This window comes from Alosa alosa, chromosome 9 (assembly GCF_017589495.1).
Source record: "Alosa alosa isolate M-15738 ecotype Scorff River chromosome 9, AALO_Geno_1.1, whole genome shotgun sequence".
NCBI lineage: Eukaryota > Metazoa > Chordata > Actinopteri > Clupeiformes > Clupeidae > Alosa > Alosa alosa.
The window spans coordinates 15,494,844-15,511,876 of NC_063197.1; the positions used below are offsets into that span (position 1 = coordinate 15,494,844).

Genomic DNA, 17,033 nt, shown 5'->3' on the forward strand with positions numbered 1-17,033 from the left:
TCTGACCTCAACAAAACAGATCAGACCCATGTTTTATGTAATATGATAGACATTTTCAAACCACTCAGTAGCTTATTTACCTGGGACAACGTCTAAAATGTTTTTTGTAGATTTCCAAACAATGGGCTGGATAGCAGTTAATTGGGCCAACAGAGGCAGTAGTCACCTGAATTTCACAACTTGGGGTGAACGGCATTACAAATAACATCACATGAACTTATGAATTCTTAATATAAGGATTAATTTCATATTCATGTGAGAAAAGGACAATATCTAGATATGGAGGCTTAAGTCATCTTTATTGATCAGTTTGCAAGGGAAAGGGCTTTTCATTAATTCTCACTGCCTCACCACACTGGGAGCAGTGTAGTATTGCCATGCACAATACCACCACCTGAGGCAGGTGGAGTTAACCTGCCTAGCTTAAGCAATAATGTAGTGGTAATTACACAAATTAACTTATTCTGCCAAAGTCTTTAGGTCAGCTCTGTGATTAGGCAACATAACTCAAGGTATTGGAATAACAAACTATGAGTTATTGGAAAATGCTAAGACTTTACAGAGTTTGACCTGAGGTAAACATAGCAAGAGTGGGGAACTTAATTTCAGATCTTGATACAATCCTTCCTGATAAGTTTCAAAATGAAAAACCTCCCCCTACACAACCTGAAAACAATTACCACAGAGATGACACAGTTTATAAATACACTTGTTTAAAAAGAAGTCATCAGAGTATGCTGAAATGGCATGTTGAGACAAAAGCTGCCCTTTTGAGACTCCAATAACTGTAATGAAATGCTTTCAGTGGAGCTTAATAAAATTAACTGTCTTTATTTGTGGTTATCCAACACTGATAGTTTCAATCATTCTCTGAAGTCTGCATCACATTAGATAACATTTTATTCACAATATTCACATGAATACAGCATCCCTGGCAACAAATAATTTATACAGGGAGGCTTCCGTACAATAATAAATGTGAGCAAAGCATCTGTTTCTTAGATAAATGGACATCAACTTGCAGTAGTGGGATGTTGAGATTATTTCACGGAATGGAAAACCTTGTGTGCCACCTGAAAAGAAAGAGCAAGAGAAAATCAAACATTATTCAGAATATGTATTAATCACTGATTCAGTTTGTAAACACCAAAAGCTATTTAATTGAACAAAACTCATCTTTTGGTGTTTTTTGATGTCAATATAAAATGCTATCACATTTCATAATGAAAGCCACTAGTCTTGAACTAAAACCAATTTGACCTCATTATAGATTTGCCATTTTTGTTTCCCTTTCTTTAATGTGTAGCATTACTTTGCACTTCTTGTCCCACAGGGTTGAGCATCCCTGAGACCAATAATAAGTATGCCACAGCTTCAGTGGATTAGAGAAGCCAGCAGGCAGCATACAAAAAACAAGATTATAATCTCAAAACAAAAATGTTCATCAAACTACTCACACAGTGGTCACGAGCATGGAGGAAATCGAACAGTTCCTCTGTGCAGTCCTCCTCAGTCGACCGTGACGCCACTCTGTTTTCACATGCCTCCAGCCGTTCACGTGCGTGGACGCAGTGTGCAGTCTGCTCACATTTCTCCCTGACGGTGTCTAGGGGGTCCTGGTCAGATAAGGATAATGGTTGAGTTCCACTCAGATGGCCCTAATAGGTGATTTTCTTACAAGGTCACTGGATGACAATTTATAAGTGTAACACTTACCACCATGTCTTCCTCTTCCTCTTCTTCCTCCTCCTCCTTTTAACACAGATATGAACATAAAAGGAGGAACATTAGCATATATTACAGATGTTTACATCCAGCAGCACATGTCATTTACAGCGCTAATCCTCCATGATAATAGAATCCTTGACCTTCGTGTTGGCACTTAGTTATACTTGGGATGACAGACACACGTACATGTACATATCAAGCAAAGATTCGTAGCGCTCTAGAATCTTTGGGATCAAGAGTGTTGGCGAAAACATCGCTAACCAGCTTAGACATTTAACTCGAAGAACGCACGCCTGTAATCAACGTTCACAGATGACTAGCAGCTACTAATAATAATGATGTAGAAATGCTCCCACAGTAGTGCTAACCTCTTCTTCAAGCAACATTTTTGTTTTACAACTTCTTGAAGAATGAAAGAGCACTCTTTAGGTTACCCCGCCAGGTTCTTCTTAACCTTCCTGCGATGGAAAACCATAAAGAGTAGGTCCCACATTGTATGCGAACATCAGAGGATTATTCTAGAGTCTAACGTTTTCACGAGGACAATGTAGCTACCTAGAAGCTAGCTAGCTAACCAGCGATAGCTTCTTGGAGAAGTTAGACACCCTGGGTATATACCCTGAGACCTCATACTGTTACTTAACAGAATAGCTTTATTTACTAAAACTTAGTCGTGGCGATATCTTGCTCATTTTTATGTTACTAAGATGTTACAGAATAAAAATGCTTATTGAATCCATGTCCATGACGTCAAGAAAATTCACTGACAACCTGCTATCTAGCTAACATTAGCTCCCGAGATAGCAATGCTAATCAGGTTACGTTAGCTGGAATCCTCCAGTTTCGTGGTTAACCGACCGTACAATGGCAATAATGTCAACTGGAAATATGCCGCCACATAAATAAGTCAATCACTTACCTCATCTGGGTCTCCATTCAAAATCATCTTCTCTTCATAGACCATGATTGCAGTTGTTGCGTCCCTTGCTAACCCGACGAGACCAGAGTAGCCGCTGTTACGATATGTCGAAGGACAGTGTGACACTTCAAGAGACGAAAATTCTTCTTCTCTCTAGTCTAGAAATTAATTGTAAGCTGCCATCTAGAGGCGTGGAATTCAAACAGGACTGGAGACATGTTTTAGGGGGTTGCCAGACATGACTTAAATAAGCCGTTTGGACCCAGAAAAAACAATGCAAATAAACAAACTAGCTCTACATTCAATGTAACACCAATGCAGCCTCTCAAACTGATGATACACAAGGCAACAATGTTGCTAGGCAGTGTTCCTGAGTATTGTTGTTCTGGCATATTCCCATTGATATTGGGGAACTTTGTTTTTCTTTTTTAGAGAACTTTAATCATATGAAAATTGCCATGATCACTCAATCTGAAACCATCAAACTGGTTATGTGGTTGTTAGCCACATTGCCCAAAAAGTTGCTCCATGTATCATCACCTTCAGACAACAAAGAACCCACAAATCTGAAGCCTAAGTAATCAACCAAAAAAACAAAGGACATATTTTGCATACAAAAATACAAAATATTCTACAAAAAATTGCCCACAAAAGATAATAACATATGCTCGGATAATGTAACATCTGCTCTGTGCCTATTTATTGGCAACTGTTTATCTGCTTGAATGTAGGCTTAACAATCTACATTTAAACCGCTGACTGGAGGAAAACATTTCCAATCTTGTTAGGATGTGAAATAGACTTCAAAACAGACATATTCAATATTAATTACAAAATATATGTGGTCTCCTCAGAGTCTGATTTGTTTAGATTATTTTTGTCATTATCTGGCAACGTGTGAGAGACTGCTAGGACTTCCGCTGTCCACCACCACCTCCCGCTAAACTTGCAGTGGACAGCTGATCTCTAAATACAACTTGCACGGTGTCACAATGGAGTGGACGGAACTTTCTCTTTCAGAAATGGATCCAACTTGTATATCAGTTCTGGCCGCTACAGCAGGCGGAGGTGCTTTACTGCTGTTCTTCATGAGATACTGCAACAGTCAGCGAATGAAACTTAAAATTCGCAAAGCCAGATCAAGACGAGATGCATCGCTCCAGCAAGCTGAGCAGGTGGTTCAGCAGTTCAGTACCACAGTAAGGAATGCTTTTCTTAGAGCTGTCAGAATCATTATAACAAATGCAGTAGCCAATGACTCTGTAACCTTAGTACAGAAGACAGAGTGTTTAAGAGTGCTATTTGTATGTGCTGTATAGTTCCTAGGTAACCTAGGTATGCATTAGAGTGGACCTGAGACATTTGAGGCTATAGCCACCTGAATGAAAGTGTATTGAGATACAGTACATACATAATATTTATTTCTGATTTCTATTGCCCTCAGAAGTCTGATTCTGAAAATGCACATATTGTCTCACTGTCTATGACAGAATTGACAAAAAGACTACAAGAAGGTTCTTTGAGCCCACGTGCAGTTCTCCATGCATATATGGAAAAGGTAACATATTATTGATTATCTTTTGATTATCTTTAACCTGTTGAGGAGTGAATTCTTTAAGACAATGCCATTCCCCAGAGAGTGAATTATTTTCCTGGCACCTTCTAGAATTCTACGCAAACGTTCTAGTTTCAGTGTTATTGGTAGAAAAGTCCCTGAAGGTAATTGTTGCGTTATGGTATAGAACCTTTTTCGAAAACGTTCTAATCACATATTTGTGATCGTACTCCCAGGGGCCCACCTGCATCTGATCACATATTTGTGACCGTACTCCTCAACAGGTTAAATTATTCTTTGAATTTCCCATGAAGTGTTTTTATTATTCTTGCATAGTGGTCTACATGGTTTGTAAGGCATGGTAGCCTTCAGCTGGCACATTGCTTGTGTTTGGTATGATTGGTTCCCAACTTTGACTAACCTTGCATAGTTTGCAAATCATTAACTGAAATATCCTCTTCACTGGTATTACTTAAGACACAGGGATATTGCATAAGGTGTTTTTTTCAGCCTCAACATATGTCTGTGTTCAGTCATTAAATACTGTACTTTGATTCCCAGGCACTGGAGGTGAATAAGAGACTGAATTGTGCCACAGATTTTCTACTGGAGAGCCAGCAACAATTATTGAACATAGAGAACTGCAGAGGTGGCCTTCTTTATGGCGTCCCTGTCAGCATCAAAGATAACGTGGGATATAAGGTAGGTTGCTACAGAAAAGGCAATAACAGTTCAACATGAGAGAATTCTGAAAGCAGGTTTGCATGTTGGGACCACAAAAGAAATGTCCCTTCAAGTAATGTCTCGAAATGCTAGATTTACATTTCCTCTTAATAGGCCTGTTTTTCCAGAACTTTTAGTAGGACAAGATGGCGTAGAAACCTCACTAAGCCTCTGATGAATAGACTTGTTGCGCAAGCATTTCTTGAATTTCTGTTATTTTGATAATGCCAAGATGGGGCTTCAAAGTTGACATCCGATCACCAATTCTGCACAAAATCATTGATGTTGTTTTCTCTACAACACAAATGTGCAGAGGAAGATAGACCTATGAACTATTCAAAACAAACTAACAGACTCTGAAATCGTTTATAGGTTTTCAGTAGTTAACAATGAATGATGGTACTTTTCTTACATCAATTCCAGTTACACATCAATGTCTATCACTAACTGTCCATCTATGTCCATCATTGTCCATCACCAGTAATGTATAGCATGTGAATGCACCATTACAGGTATCCAGATGTAAACATCACACTATGCTATGAGGCTGTAGAATTGCAGTCTGGGGGATCAATCACTCTAAAATGATCCAACCCTCCAATCTATCCATTATCCTCGCATCAACTCTGTATCAGCAGTCTCCTACAATAGTTTTGCTTTGCAGTGCAGCACAAAATGGATTGCGGAGCAAATTGTCCGTGCCTAGAAAAATCTGGGTGCTACTGACCACTGGAGTACAAAAAGTGTTTGTCTTCAGTGATGCATGTTCTGCTGTTTTTCTACTCTAATGCTACAGAGAAAAAGAAACAGAATATGGAGTGACCGTTTAGTGGGAACGAGGAGGAATGAAAATGTTTAAAATATACTATTTCAGATGTCCAATCCATTGGATACTACTTTGCATTAAACAACGCATTTTTACTATTTTGAAAGGGCCAGATGTGAAAATTCGAATTGCACTGTTAATATCTTCATGAAAATGAAGCATGCTCTAATGTCCGTAATGTGTCTTTGGCCAGGGTCATGACTCCACGTGTGGAGTGCTTGGTAAGGTGGATGACCCCGCTGAGGATGACTGTGTGGTGGTGACAGTGCTGAAAAGACAGGGAGCAATTCCCTTTGTCAAGACCAACATCCCTCAAGGCCTTCTCAAGTAGGTCATTATCACATGAAGGAGTGCACTGTTTTTTTACACAAATGTGCTACCTTCTTGTTCTGCATGTACATACCTAAATGAATCAGAATAGTGGATGGGAATAATAGTAATACAATCAGTTGTGATTGTTGTGGCCATTAGTGTCAGATTTGCTGCAGCAACCCTCAAAAGTGGTTAGAATTGCAGTTATTTTGAGAATAATGAGTTATAGTGATGAATCCTTGAATATGTGAAAACACAAGACATGATCGATGAAAACTTGTTTTTCTATCGTCTTTCAAGTTATTCTATCCTTTCTCTTTTTTATTCACGGCTACAATGGCAGTGTCAAATGAAGTTTAAAAGTTATGTAATATTTCTTGAACAGTATGCAATTATGTGACCTTTGTTACTTCCAAGTGTACACCTCACACCTCAAAAGTATAATAAAAGATGTTATAATACTGACTTTCTCAATTTTCAGTCCTCTCTTCTGTAATTGCTATATTGCCTGCTTGCTTTGTTTCAGCTATGACTGCAGTAATCCATTGTATGGGCAGAGCCTTAACCCCCGTAACCTTCAGAAGACTCCAGGTGGCTCTTCTGGGGGGGAGGGCGCACTCATTGGAGGGGGCGGCTCCATCCTGGGAATCGGGACAGACATCGGAGGAAGTATCCGCATCCCATCTTCGTTCTGTGGGATATGTGGCCTCAAGCCAACATCGAACAGAATCAGGTGGGTGTCTTCTGTTTGGACATTCGTGAGAGTACTGTTGGACACAAGCCCTTTTCAGTCTTCCAAATCCTGCCTCCCCATCCCATTTTACAATTCTCTCCAGATTTGAAATTTAATGTTTTTTTATTCATAAGATAAGTTAGAGAATGTATACATGTTTATGAGCTACATACTGTAGATGTGTACTAGTGTGAGTAGGTGCATCATTGTGCATTGTGAGTAATTGTGTGCATGTGTGTTAGCTCACGTGGTTATCACATTTTCATTGGGCAGAGGCACAGGGCTTTTATTGTTTTGTGTGATCGTCATGTGATTCCAGTCTTTTATCTGTTGTGCAGCCTACGTGGCCTAAGTTCCGTCTGCCGTGGACAGAAATCAGGTCAGTTTGTACACAATCGCCTAAACCCAAGTTTATGGTCATTTGGTAGAGAGCCTTACAAAAGTGACTTCCAGTCACTCTACAAAATGTATTCACCAACATGCACAATAAAATCCATATTACATACAGAAATAATACAAACATGCAATAGTAGTTCACTATGGAAAACACATACAACTATACAACCAGGCCATTTGTATAGCTATCTAACCACTCGTTTATGCTTAGTGCTGTCTGCCATTGGGCCCATGGCCAGAGACGTTGACAGTCTGGCCCTGTGCATGAAGGCTTTGCTGTGTGAGGACATGTTTGTCTTGGATCCCACTGTGCCACCCATGCCCTTTAATGAGAAGGTACTGCTCTGAACAGAACCAGCAGAACTCCCCTTAATGGTCCTCATTTACAGGGTTGGGGGTATTGGGGCATTTAGGGCATTGGGGGTAATTGGGGCAGTTATGAATGCTCTTTGCATCCATATGATTTACTTGTTTGTACAGCATATAGTGTGCATGTCATGTGAGAGCTGATTATAATGTCTGTGTCTCTTTTTATATACATGCCACCTTACCTGCTTTCATAAGTTTGCATACAGCATCATGTTTAGCCTGTAGGTCATCTGCAATAGCATTAACATGTTACAAATATTCTTTTGCATCCAACTGAAGCTATTGTCTTGGTGTCTCATAGGTGTACTTAAGCACCAAACGGCTTCGGATTGGCTACTATGAGAATGATGGCTACCAAATGCCCTCGCCCAGTATGAAACGGGCCTTTAGGGAGACTAAGGAGTTGCTGGAAAGAGCAGGGCACACGGTACGTCTCCCAGTCAGCAGAGCACCCTACCATAAGTGTTTATTCCACCCTCTCACCCTCTCTCTCTCTGATGTCCTCTAAAGAGTCCATTACAAACCCACTCATGTGATGGACACATGATTTTACACTATATGTTTACTGTGATTTTACTGCTTTCACACGCTGCAATAAGGTTGCAGGTAGCAAGATGGCTACTCAGCTACTTATATTTTATATTTATATCAAAAGGTAGATTGTTTGTTTAGTTAACTGGTCAAAAGGAGTGTCTCTGCTCCTCTGTAGTAGCCATCAAAGGTCCTTGTCATGTAAATACAGATATAACCAAGTGTTTCTTTATTTGTAATCCTTAATCTATTATGGGAATAAATTATCATTCCAGTTTAGAAACCTTACACTACTCTCATTTCTCTGCAGTTTGTGCCGTTCACTCCACCACAAATTGTCTATGCTATGCATGAGCTGGTGGTGAAAGGCATTCTTGCTGATGGAGCTGAGACACTGCTTGGTAGTGTGTGAGTACCACATTATGACAGGATTGACCTATACTCTATTTTGGTGTTTCTTTTCTTATGAGATGATGGAGTGTTTTACCTAATTGATTCGATTGATTGATCATGGGATTGTGGTTCATTATTGCAGGAAAGATGGACCTGTTGACCCATGTTTGTTGCCCCAGATCATACCATACCGTCTCCCACGCTGGCTGAAGAAAACCTTGTCAGTCATCCTCCGGCCAATTGTAAGTTAGATCTTGTGCATATTCAAGGTTTATAGCTAAGTGGTGGTTATTTGGATCAACCACAAAATGTGAAACTTTTGACTTTTCACATTTTGTGGTTGATCCAGAATACCACCACTAAGTTATAAACTTTGGTTGCAAGTGCACAGTTTTATATTATCTTGGTTTTAAAGGATAATTTGTCTATGTGCAATTTAGCTTGCAAAGGAGTCAGTAGCCCCATTTACATGGACAGTTTGTTTTGTCATTCCGATTAAACTCTTCCGAATTAAAATTCATGTAATTTGTTTATGTGGAGTACATTCTAGTCTGATCAGGTGCTGACAAGCGCTTTATAATCTTTGATCGGAATAGCCATTGCTGCTTTGCTTTTACTTGTGAAGCTACAGCGGGCAACCCAATTGACTGTAAACATGGCTGTTCAATCAGAATAAGAACGGAATACACCACCCCTTTCATTCTGATTAAAATTCCAATTGGATAGGCAGTTTTATTCCGATCAAGGTGTTTATATGTGTCATTTTTTTCCTATTGAGCCATTATTCCAATTCAAATCAGATTAAAAGTATTCATGTTAACCCACCTAGTGTTCATAGGAATTGTGAGTTATTAAAATAAAATCAACCAAAACAAAAAAAAGAACCAAATTCTAACTACAAAAAAAAATAAAATGTCATCTGTATAATTTGTTTCCTCCTTTTAGTTCCCTCGCATTGCCGCCAGCTTGGGTGGCACGGCTGGAGTCAGGTGCGGATTTGTCTCTGCCTTTTAGGAAATGCACTTGTACTTGTTTTCATTTTTTAGAGTCAGGTTGTTCACAGTCAGGTCTAATCTTTGACGTCTCTGTTCCTAAAGCTCTGTAGCAGATCTATGGAGACAACACACCAGTGTTGAGGTAAAAGGATGTATTTATTTTACACCATGACAATAATGCTACCTCCGTGATCACATTTTTTTCTAAAATGGCAGGCAGGCTGGTTTTTGGTTTTGTCAAGGAACTGAGTCTGTGTGTCCTGTGTTTTCAGGATTACACCCATGAGTTCATGTCTGAATGGCGGAGACTGAAGATGGATGTGCTGCTCACTCCAATGCTTGGGCCAGCTTATAATTTCAACTACTGTGGAAAGCTCACCAGTATGGCCAATTCTCCCCCTTTCACCTCTCCAGTAGATCCTTTTTTTATATCAGTCTAACAGCTTGGCATGCCAGCTGTGTTTTACTTAATTTCCTTATCTTGCTTGAGAGATTAGCTTATTGTGACCAGATCACTGCAACACAGCAGGCCAAAGACAAGCATATTTACCTACCATGCTTTCATGCCACACATTGATCATTTGCCCAGCAACGGCATGCACTCAGTGTTGCGTGTCTCCACTGTAGCACAGTTACCTATTGGTGACCCTTTAAAATAATGATTTTGAGACACCACAAAAGCAAGTGATTTAGAAATGTCCATTGTTCTCTTTAGACTTGTAATTCTGTTCCAAAACCTTTTATGTCAGACATCCATATTTTTTTTCACTCTTTTAATCACCGACCGCTGTGGGAAGTACCCAAACAATAATACAAGGGATTTAACATATTTTTCTGTTTATAACTGAAATCTTTGTCCTCATGTGTACCTGTGCTCTATCTCAGGTGCTCTCTCCTACACGACGCTGTATAACCTTCTGAATTTCCCCGCGGGAGTGGTGCCAGTGTCCATGGTAACGGCAGATGACGAGGCCCAGCTCGAGAGCCATAAGGGCAACTTTGGGGACCCATTTGACAAGTTCTTTGTCAAGGTTGGTTTTAGGGGGGTGGAATGGGGACACAAATGTAGTATGTTTACACAGAAGTCTATGCCAGCTTCATTAGAACGATTAGATTCAACGATGATAGGTGCCATCATGGGACAGTTGCAAAACAGGTTAGAAGCCTTGCCAAATATTAACCTACTAATAGTTTAAATTAATTAGATTTAAATTGTTGCATACCAGACTTTGAATTAATGTCAATATTGCAGATGAACTGGGGTTCATTGGCATAAAAATAAGGGAAATAAGGGAAATATAGACACTTCCGGTTATAGCCACCAGGTGGCAACACATCCCCAGTGGTTTCAACCCGGTGTTCTGTCCCTCAGCATGAGTCCCTATTCAGTCTAGATTCCTTTGGTATCAGATATCTGAGTTTTTTAACATGATGAAATGTTATGATGACTTCTATAATTGTTTTGTGTGTGTGTGTGTGTGTAGGCTGTGAGAGATGCCGTAGGACTTCCAGTTGCAGTGCAGTGTGTGGCTCTCCCCTGGCAAGAGGAACTCTGTCTTCGCTTCATGAGAGAGGTGGAACAGCTAGTTAAAGAGAGAACGAAGTGAAGTCACACCACTGCAGCTATAGTGCCTTATAGAACAGTCACACTGAATCCATGATTACTTTGTACACAGTAAATTTAGACTGATATAAGAACTAGATGTAAGAAGTGGTTAACATGAGAAGAGGACCATGTAAATAAGACCTATCACTTTAGACTGATGAATTTCATGTTATATTTATACTAGAAATCTTTCTTAACAAAGCATTGTTTGTAAGAGTAAGAGTTTACACTATCCTATTTAAACTATCCTATTTTTCTTGACATTGATACCTCTCATAACGCACATTGTATAGCACTCTGTTTCATTCCAAATTATTTTGTAGCTATTATAGGGCAGGATTTTGATTTAATTGATAAAACATTTCTCATGCCATGAGAAAATGTTTAAATTTAAAATAATGAACAGATAGATAATACAGTACTCTCAAATGTGATACTTTAAATATTTAAATTGAAATGCTGCAGCATCAATTAAGGTATCATTTGGTTGATAGGCCTATGGCTACTAATTTAGTGATCGCCAGGGAAAAAAAAAAAAAAAAAAACACTCCTCTGACAAGACCTCTGTATTTCAACTAATTGAATTTCATTTAATTCACAGTGAACTAATAAATACAAAACCATGGTCAAATAACATAAGTGTCATAATTACAATCATACACTTTACTATCTTTGTGTTCATATGTTAGTGTTTTATCTGTATTTTTTGTATATTCACAATGGAGTTGGGGGAGGGGGGGTGGTCATACAACTTAATTCGACATAAATTGATGTTTTCTAAATAGTTTCCTCCGTCCGGCTGTTCATTGCGAAGCTATTCATTTATGGCTGGTGCTTTCATAAGAGATGATGTCTTATTTTCCTCACTCTCCCCCCCTCTTTAGCGCCTCTCGTGCGCTAGGCTACTTGTCTGCCTGACACAGTCAATGGAGCGTGAATAGGTATACTAATATTAACAGGAGCAATTGTGTTCCTCAGTGTCGTAATGATAAGAGGAGGCAGGGCTCCACCTCCCGAGCTCCGGTTGGAAAACGAAAAAGACCCGCACGTCGTTTGCTCTGACTTCGCCCGGTGGCGGGAGGAGAGGAAATGCGAGTCTTGGCGTGATTGTCGATGGGGGGCCGGGCGAGAATAGGATATTTTTCCTCGCCTTGCGCTCCTCGCTCTTTCATTTCCGTGCCACAGATGAGTGGAGATCATTTGCAGCGCGCTTGTGAGTGATTACTGTACCGCTGGCAGGGCTGGCGTACCGCTGCAACTGTTTAGAGATGCCATAGTTGGACTTAATGACACATAGCTTACAGTGGCGAGCCCAGTTTGCCATGCCGGCATCTAGTGATTACCCTGGCATATTGTAAATATGTGTTTCCGTTGGGTTTTACATAAATTTACATTTTTTCCTCAACTCCCATGGGATGGAAGACCATTAAGGGCAAAGTGTTTTTTCCTGCTATCATTGTTTTTGCACCCTCTCTTTCCCTAGCTCCTATGTGCCGCAATATTAGCCAAGATAGCCTATTCTATATACCACTTTCAGCATGGTGGAATAGACTTGAGTTTATTATCAAAATTACTGTTATTACTGCTATATCAGTATTACAAATAGTTTAAGCGCATAGAGAATGGAAAATGTTTAGGTGGCGGGAGTGGGAATTATAGCTAATTGCAGGCCTGTTGGTCTGAAAATACCATGGTGTTTGCAAATAATCATCATTGTATATGACTCACACACACACACATACACTCAGCGGTTCCTCTGTGAGCTGTTCGCTAATTGAGATCCATTTATCCTTATAGGATGGTAAATTAGGCATGGAATTATGGAAGGTCTAAAAGGTTTATAGCAGCATGATTCTGTTGAAAAATATCTGACTTTGATTTATTCAAGAACTTAACAGATGATTTTCACAAGATTAAAACATGATTCATAGGATCAAAGACCTCATGTTGGATAACCTGACTTGAGAGTGGTTAGGTGCGCAACACATCTGGGTAGGTATTCTAGGTACCCTACAGGAGAATCTTTTAGAACCTTCTAGGGTCTAGGTTCTTGAAGAACCTGTCTACTTCATAAGTGTAGATCTAATTTATAATTGTGAATTCGTGACCCCATTTAACATTCCTGTGCTCATCTAATGAGAGCAGTTTGCTTGTCTGTATTTCGGTGAAAGTTGTCAAACAGGATGTCAAACGAGTTGACGTAGTCAGCAGATGCGCCTGCTGGATCCACAAAGTAGACATCACGCCGGCAGCTCTGTCAATGTAACGTCTCATTAATAAAAGACCAGGACCCTCCATTCCACCTCAGGACATAAGATAAGGCACTTTAAAAGCCATTGCAAGGCACTCACAGCCGACTTGCGAGCAACCACATAAAGGAAGATATCCCCTCAACTAAACTAGGATCATTCTCTCTTAATGTGTCATTTTAGGGGCCACAGAGCCACCAGGTCCTAATGGTTGAAGGTAATAACGTTTGTCACAGCAAGACTCCTGCCTCCCCAGATGATAAAAGTGACATTTCCTCCCTGATGCATCCGAGAAGCCACTTTCAGGAGGACATCAGGGAGAGAAAACACTGGCAGCTTTGGAAAATCTGCTCCATTTCACCTGCCATTACACCTCGATGGAGGAGAAAGAAGAGAGAGAGAGAGAGAGAGAGAGAGAGAGAAATAGAGAGCGAGTTTGTAATGGGAGGATGGGAGAAGGTAAGAGATGGGGTCTGTTCTTCAAGCCGCAAAATGAAGACATGGCGCCTGTTCAAGCCAGAGATTAAGAGAGCGCTGATACAGGGACCCAGGCATACCGTCACAAACTGTGCTACATCCTCCTCACAGCGGACTTTGCAGCTGTGAGTGTGTGTATGTGTGTGTGTGAGAGAGAGAGTGTGCTCACGCATTAAAGTCTGTCTGTGTATGGCAGGATTAGGCGATAAAATGATGATTTCGGAGATTCTGTGACTCAACAATTACCTCATCCAGGTTTTGCCGAGGCTTCGGCGTCTCTTATCCTTTCAAATGAAAAGCGCACCCTCTGGACAAGTCCCCCACACCCCTGCAAGACTTCTGCGCTTCTTCGTCTCTCTTTTGTGGCCCCCCTGGTCACCCCCACCCCCTCTCTCGTCGCCGCGTCACCAGCACTCCCACTGTGCATCTGCTAGGTCTGAGGTTTCCTTTCTTCCCCGTGCTGGCTCACTTGCCCCGCGGCCCTTATAACCAAATTGGTTTACATTGGAGAGATAAATGCTGTGCAAATGCGCTTAAAGACGTACAGTAAAAAATGCAGACAGTGCGTGTCAGGATTATCGCCCAAGTCGGAGGGGGGGGGAGGGAGAAAGGAGAGTGTTTCACAAAAGCTGAAGAGCCAGAGTGAAGCATGCAGATACAGCCCGTCTCATCCACTTCGCTGGAGAAGGAGAAAAAGAGAGAGGAGTGGGGTTGGGGGTCGTGTGGGGATTTAAACATTTGCATGCCAGTCTGTAATTCCTGGAATTATATAACTTGTGGCCAACAATCGGGAATGTCCTGTGTCCGCTGTGAAAGTATTGTTTTGCTCAGGTGAGTGGAGTGGAGAGACAGGTCGGCGGCAGAGCCAGGAAGGATGATGCTTCAGCGAGAACGTGGAGCGAGAAAGAGAGAGAGAGAGAGAGAGAAAGAGAGAGAGAGAGAGCGAGAAAACGGTCCTCGTGTCAAACCCAGCTATAGGTCTCCTAGTCACTCTCAGCACTGGGCATAGCCAAGCCTTCACTTCTGCTGATTGTGTAGGAAGATGAATTAAAGAAAGAGATGGGCGTATTTCACGGAGATACAATAAGATAACAATCAATACAGCACATAGAAACAGCCTCAAACTTGCATTAAATGTGCCTTCGCTCAGAACTTTTATATCAGAATGACAAATTATCATTCTCACTTAGTTGCTCCAGGTATTTTCAAATGTTCAGCCATCAAGGGTGGTGTGGTAAGAGGAGATAGCGTTGGCAAGAAGACATAGATCATGAATCCATTTAATCACACCTGTGTAGCATGTCTCCATTCCAGCCCTTCCCAGTAGTCCACTGTGTCAACACAGCACTCGACCTTCCACTCGCGTCCACTCTTATCCCCCAAAACCAAATAGTTCATTAAGTACAAGACAAATAATGGTGGCATGACACAATCCGCTTGAGGTGGCGAGTCCTAGTAGTAATGAAAGTTTTGGTTCGTTAAAGGCTGATTACCTAAAGATTACTCAAGTGAAGTGAAGAAGGCTTGTTATTTTGTTAGAATCAACCCTTGGGGATATCAACCGATCTTATCACTTTTCTTTTAACACTACCCAGTGCCACATGCTTGTAGCACACGTAGCTCATGTGCACAACCAGTAAATCCTATTCTACTCTATTGAATGCTGGTCTGCTGCAGTTATTTATCATTTCCTATGGTCTCATATTTAGCATAAGACCCTCTCAAATCCAAGGCTTTTTGCTGAAGCGTTTTGGATTTCCATGTGATGACAAAATATGGATGGTGTTCCTTACTGTCCTGAGCAAACCTCTTTTCTGGTTGCCGAACAGTCTCTTTTGTTGCCTCTGCTTCTCTTCTTAGGGATCCTGGAGGCTTAGAGTTCAGAAAAGTCTGTGGAAAGTCTCTGTTATTTGTTCACAGCTTTGTTGCGAGGGACACCCACTCTCTCTCTCTCTCTCTCTCTCTCTCTCACTCACTCCTCTCTCTCTCTCTCTCTCTCTCTCTCTCTCTCTCTCTCTCTCTCTCTCTCTCTCTCTCTCTCTCTCTCTCCCTCTCTCCCTGTCTGAAGTCTTCATGAATGTGAATGGTAGTTAGAAAGTCGAATAAAAGTTTGACAATTATGTGTCTGCCAGTGCTGAAGCAGGGAGTAATCTGGTATTTTGGATTAAGTGGTTTAAGTTTGTGCTTCCTCCTGGTCTGCTACAATGGTGTTAGTGGTAGTGGTCCCCATGCATCATTAGCAATGTCAGTCCCCAGCGAATTCCCAGCGAATCACAATTACCCAGCTGCCTCGGCTGGACGAGGCGAAACAGGGGGACGCTGGGATGCGTTGGCTGTGGCGATGACGACCTTGACCCGGCTCCTGGTTACCCATTGGCATATCTCAGATGTCAGACCGTGCAACATGGTGGGGTCAGCATGCTAATCCGCAGCATGCTCTGTGAAAATCAGGGCTTTAGATTCATTGACATGCATATGAAGTACGGGATCAGCCTCTCCAGTTCCCTTCAGGGACTCCAGGGCCCCCTGAGACGAACCCGATCCGCACACCCAACACCCCCCCCCCCCCACCCCATCCCATTTCTCTCTCTCTCTCTCTTAATGTTAGATTTGCTCAGCAGATACATAAGCAGGTCCCAGCAGAGTTAAATAAAACGCTTAAGCCTTGTGAGAGGGTAGAAAACACACACACACACACACACACACACACACATACACACACACACACACTCACCAGGGTTCGATAATGTACCCCTATAAGCTCCCACGGCGAGATCTATCAACAGCGCACACTAGGGTAGAATGTCTTCAAACACTACACCTTACTGTAAAGGTGCTTAGATCAGCCCACCTTTCTTTATTTTGCTCTGGCGGATTATACACACGCTGCCTCTCAGTCATGAAATGGCACATGTTACAGTGCCTGTCCGCTCCGTAGGTGCACAAACTGCATAAGTCACAGCCGCTCCTCCATACACACACACAGCCAGACATCGGTGTGTAAACTGGCACTGCACTGCAGGCTTACGTTCAGTGGGCCACAAAAGAGATTTGGGTTAACCTTTAGTGTGAGGAGGGGGGGGTGTTGGTTGTCGGTGAGAGGAGAGGAGAGGGCGACTGGCAAAGTGTCAGCCCCACCCACCTCTGACCTGGCTCTGGGTTAAAAACCCCTGCACTGCCCCTTTAATTTCTCCAGACCTCCCTCCATAGTGCTTTCTCAG

General features: G+C 41.6%; 2 protein-coding genes across 4 annotated transcripts; one reads left to right on the forward strand and one right to left on the reverse strand.

Moving 5' to 3' along the window:
- Positions 1–815: 815 nt before the first annotated feature.
- On the reverse strand, positions 816–2,925 carry LOC125301101 (cytochrome b-c1 complex subunit 6, mitochondrial). Its single transcript, XM_048253370.1, has 4 exons — positions 2,648–2,925; positions 1,717–1,752; positions 1,458–1,616; positions 816–1,073 (listed from the first exon to the last, which is right to left on the reverse strand). Exons 1-4 carry the CDS (start codon positions 2,690–2,692, stop codon positions 1,041–1,043), a joined length of 273 nt encoding a protein of 90 aa, XP_048109327.1. The 5' UTR covers positions 2,693–2,925; the 3' UTR covers positions 816–1,040.
- Positions 2,180–11,720, forward strand: LOC125301100 (vitamin D3 hydroxylase-associated protein). 3 transcript variants are annotated; one of them, XM_048253369.1, is made up of 16 exons: positions 2,180–2,208; positions 3,668–3,846; positions 4,092–4,205; positions 4,764–4,904; positions 5,945–6,078; positions 6,590–6,796; positions 7,135–7,175; positions 7,404–7,528; positions 7,863–7,988; positions 8,403–8,500; positions 8,628–8,727; positions 9,431–9,474; positions 9,583–9,622; positions 9,753–9,861; positions 10,366–10,511; positions 10,965–11,720. In XM_048253369.1, exons 2-16 carry the CDS (start codon positions 3,670–3,672, stop codon positions 11,085–11,087), a joined length of 1,725 nt encoding a protein of 574 aa, XP_048109326.1. In that variant the 5' UTR covers positions 2,180–2,208; positions 3,668–3,669; the 3' UTR covers positions 11,088–11,720. The 3 variants fall into 3 exon arrangements, with proteins under 3 accessions (XP_048109326.1, XP_048109323.1, XP_048109325.1); XM_048253366.1 differs by lacking the exon at positions 2,180–2,208 and having other exon boundaries at positions 3,588–3,846; XM_048253368.1 differs by lacking the exon at positions 2,180–2,208 and having other exon boundaries at positions 3,588–3,846; positions 4,095–4,205.
- Positions 11,721–17,033: the final 5,313 nt, after the last annotated feature.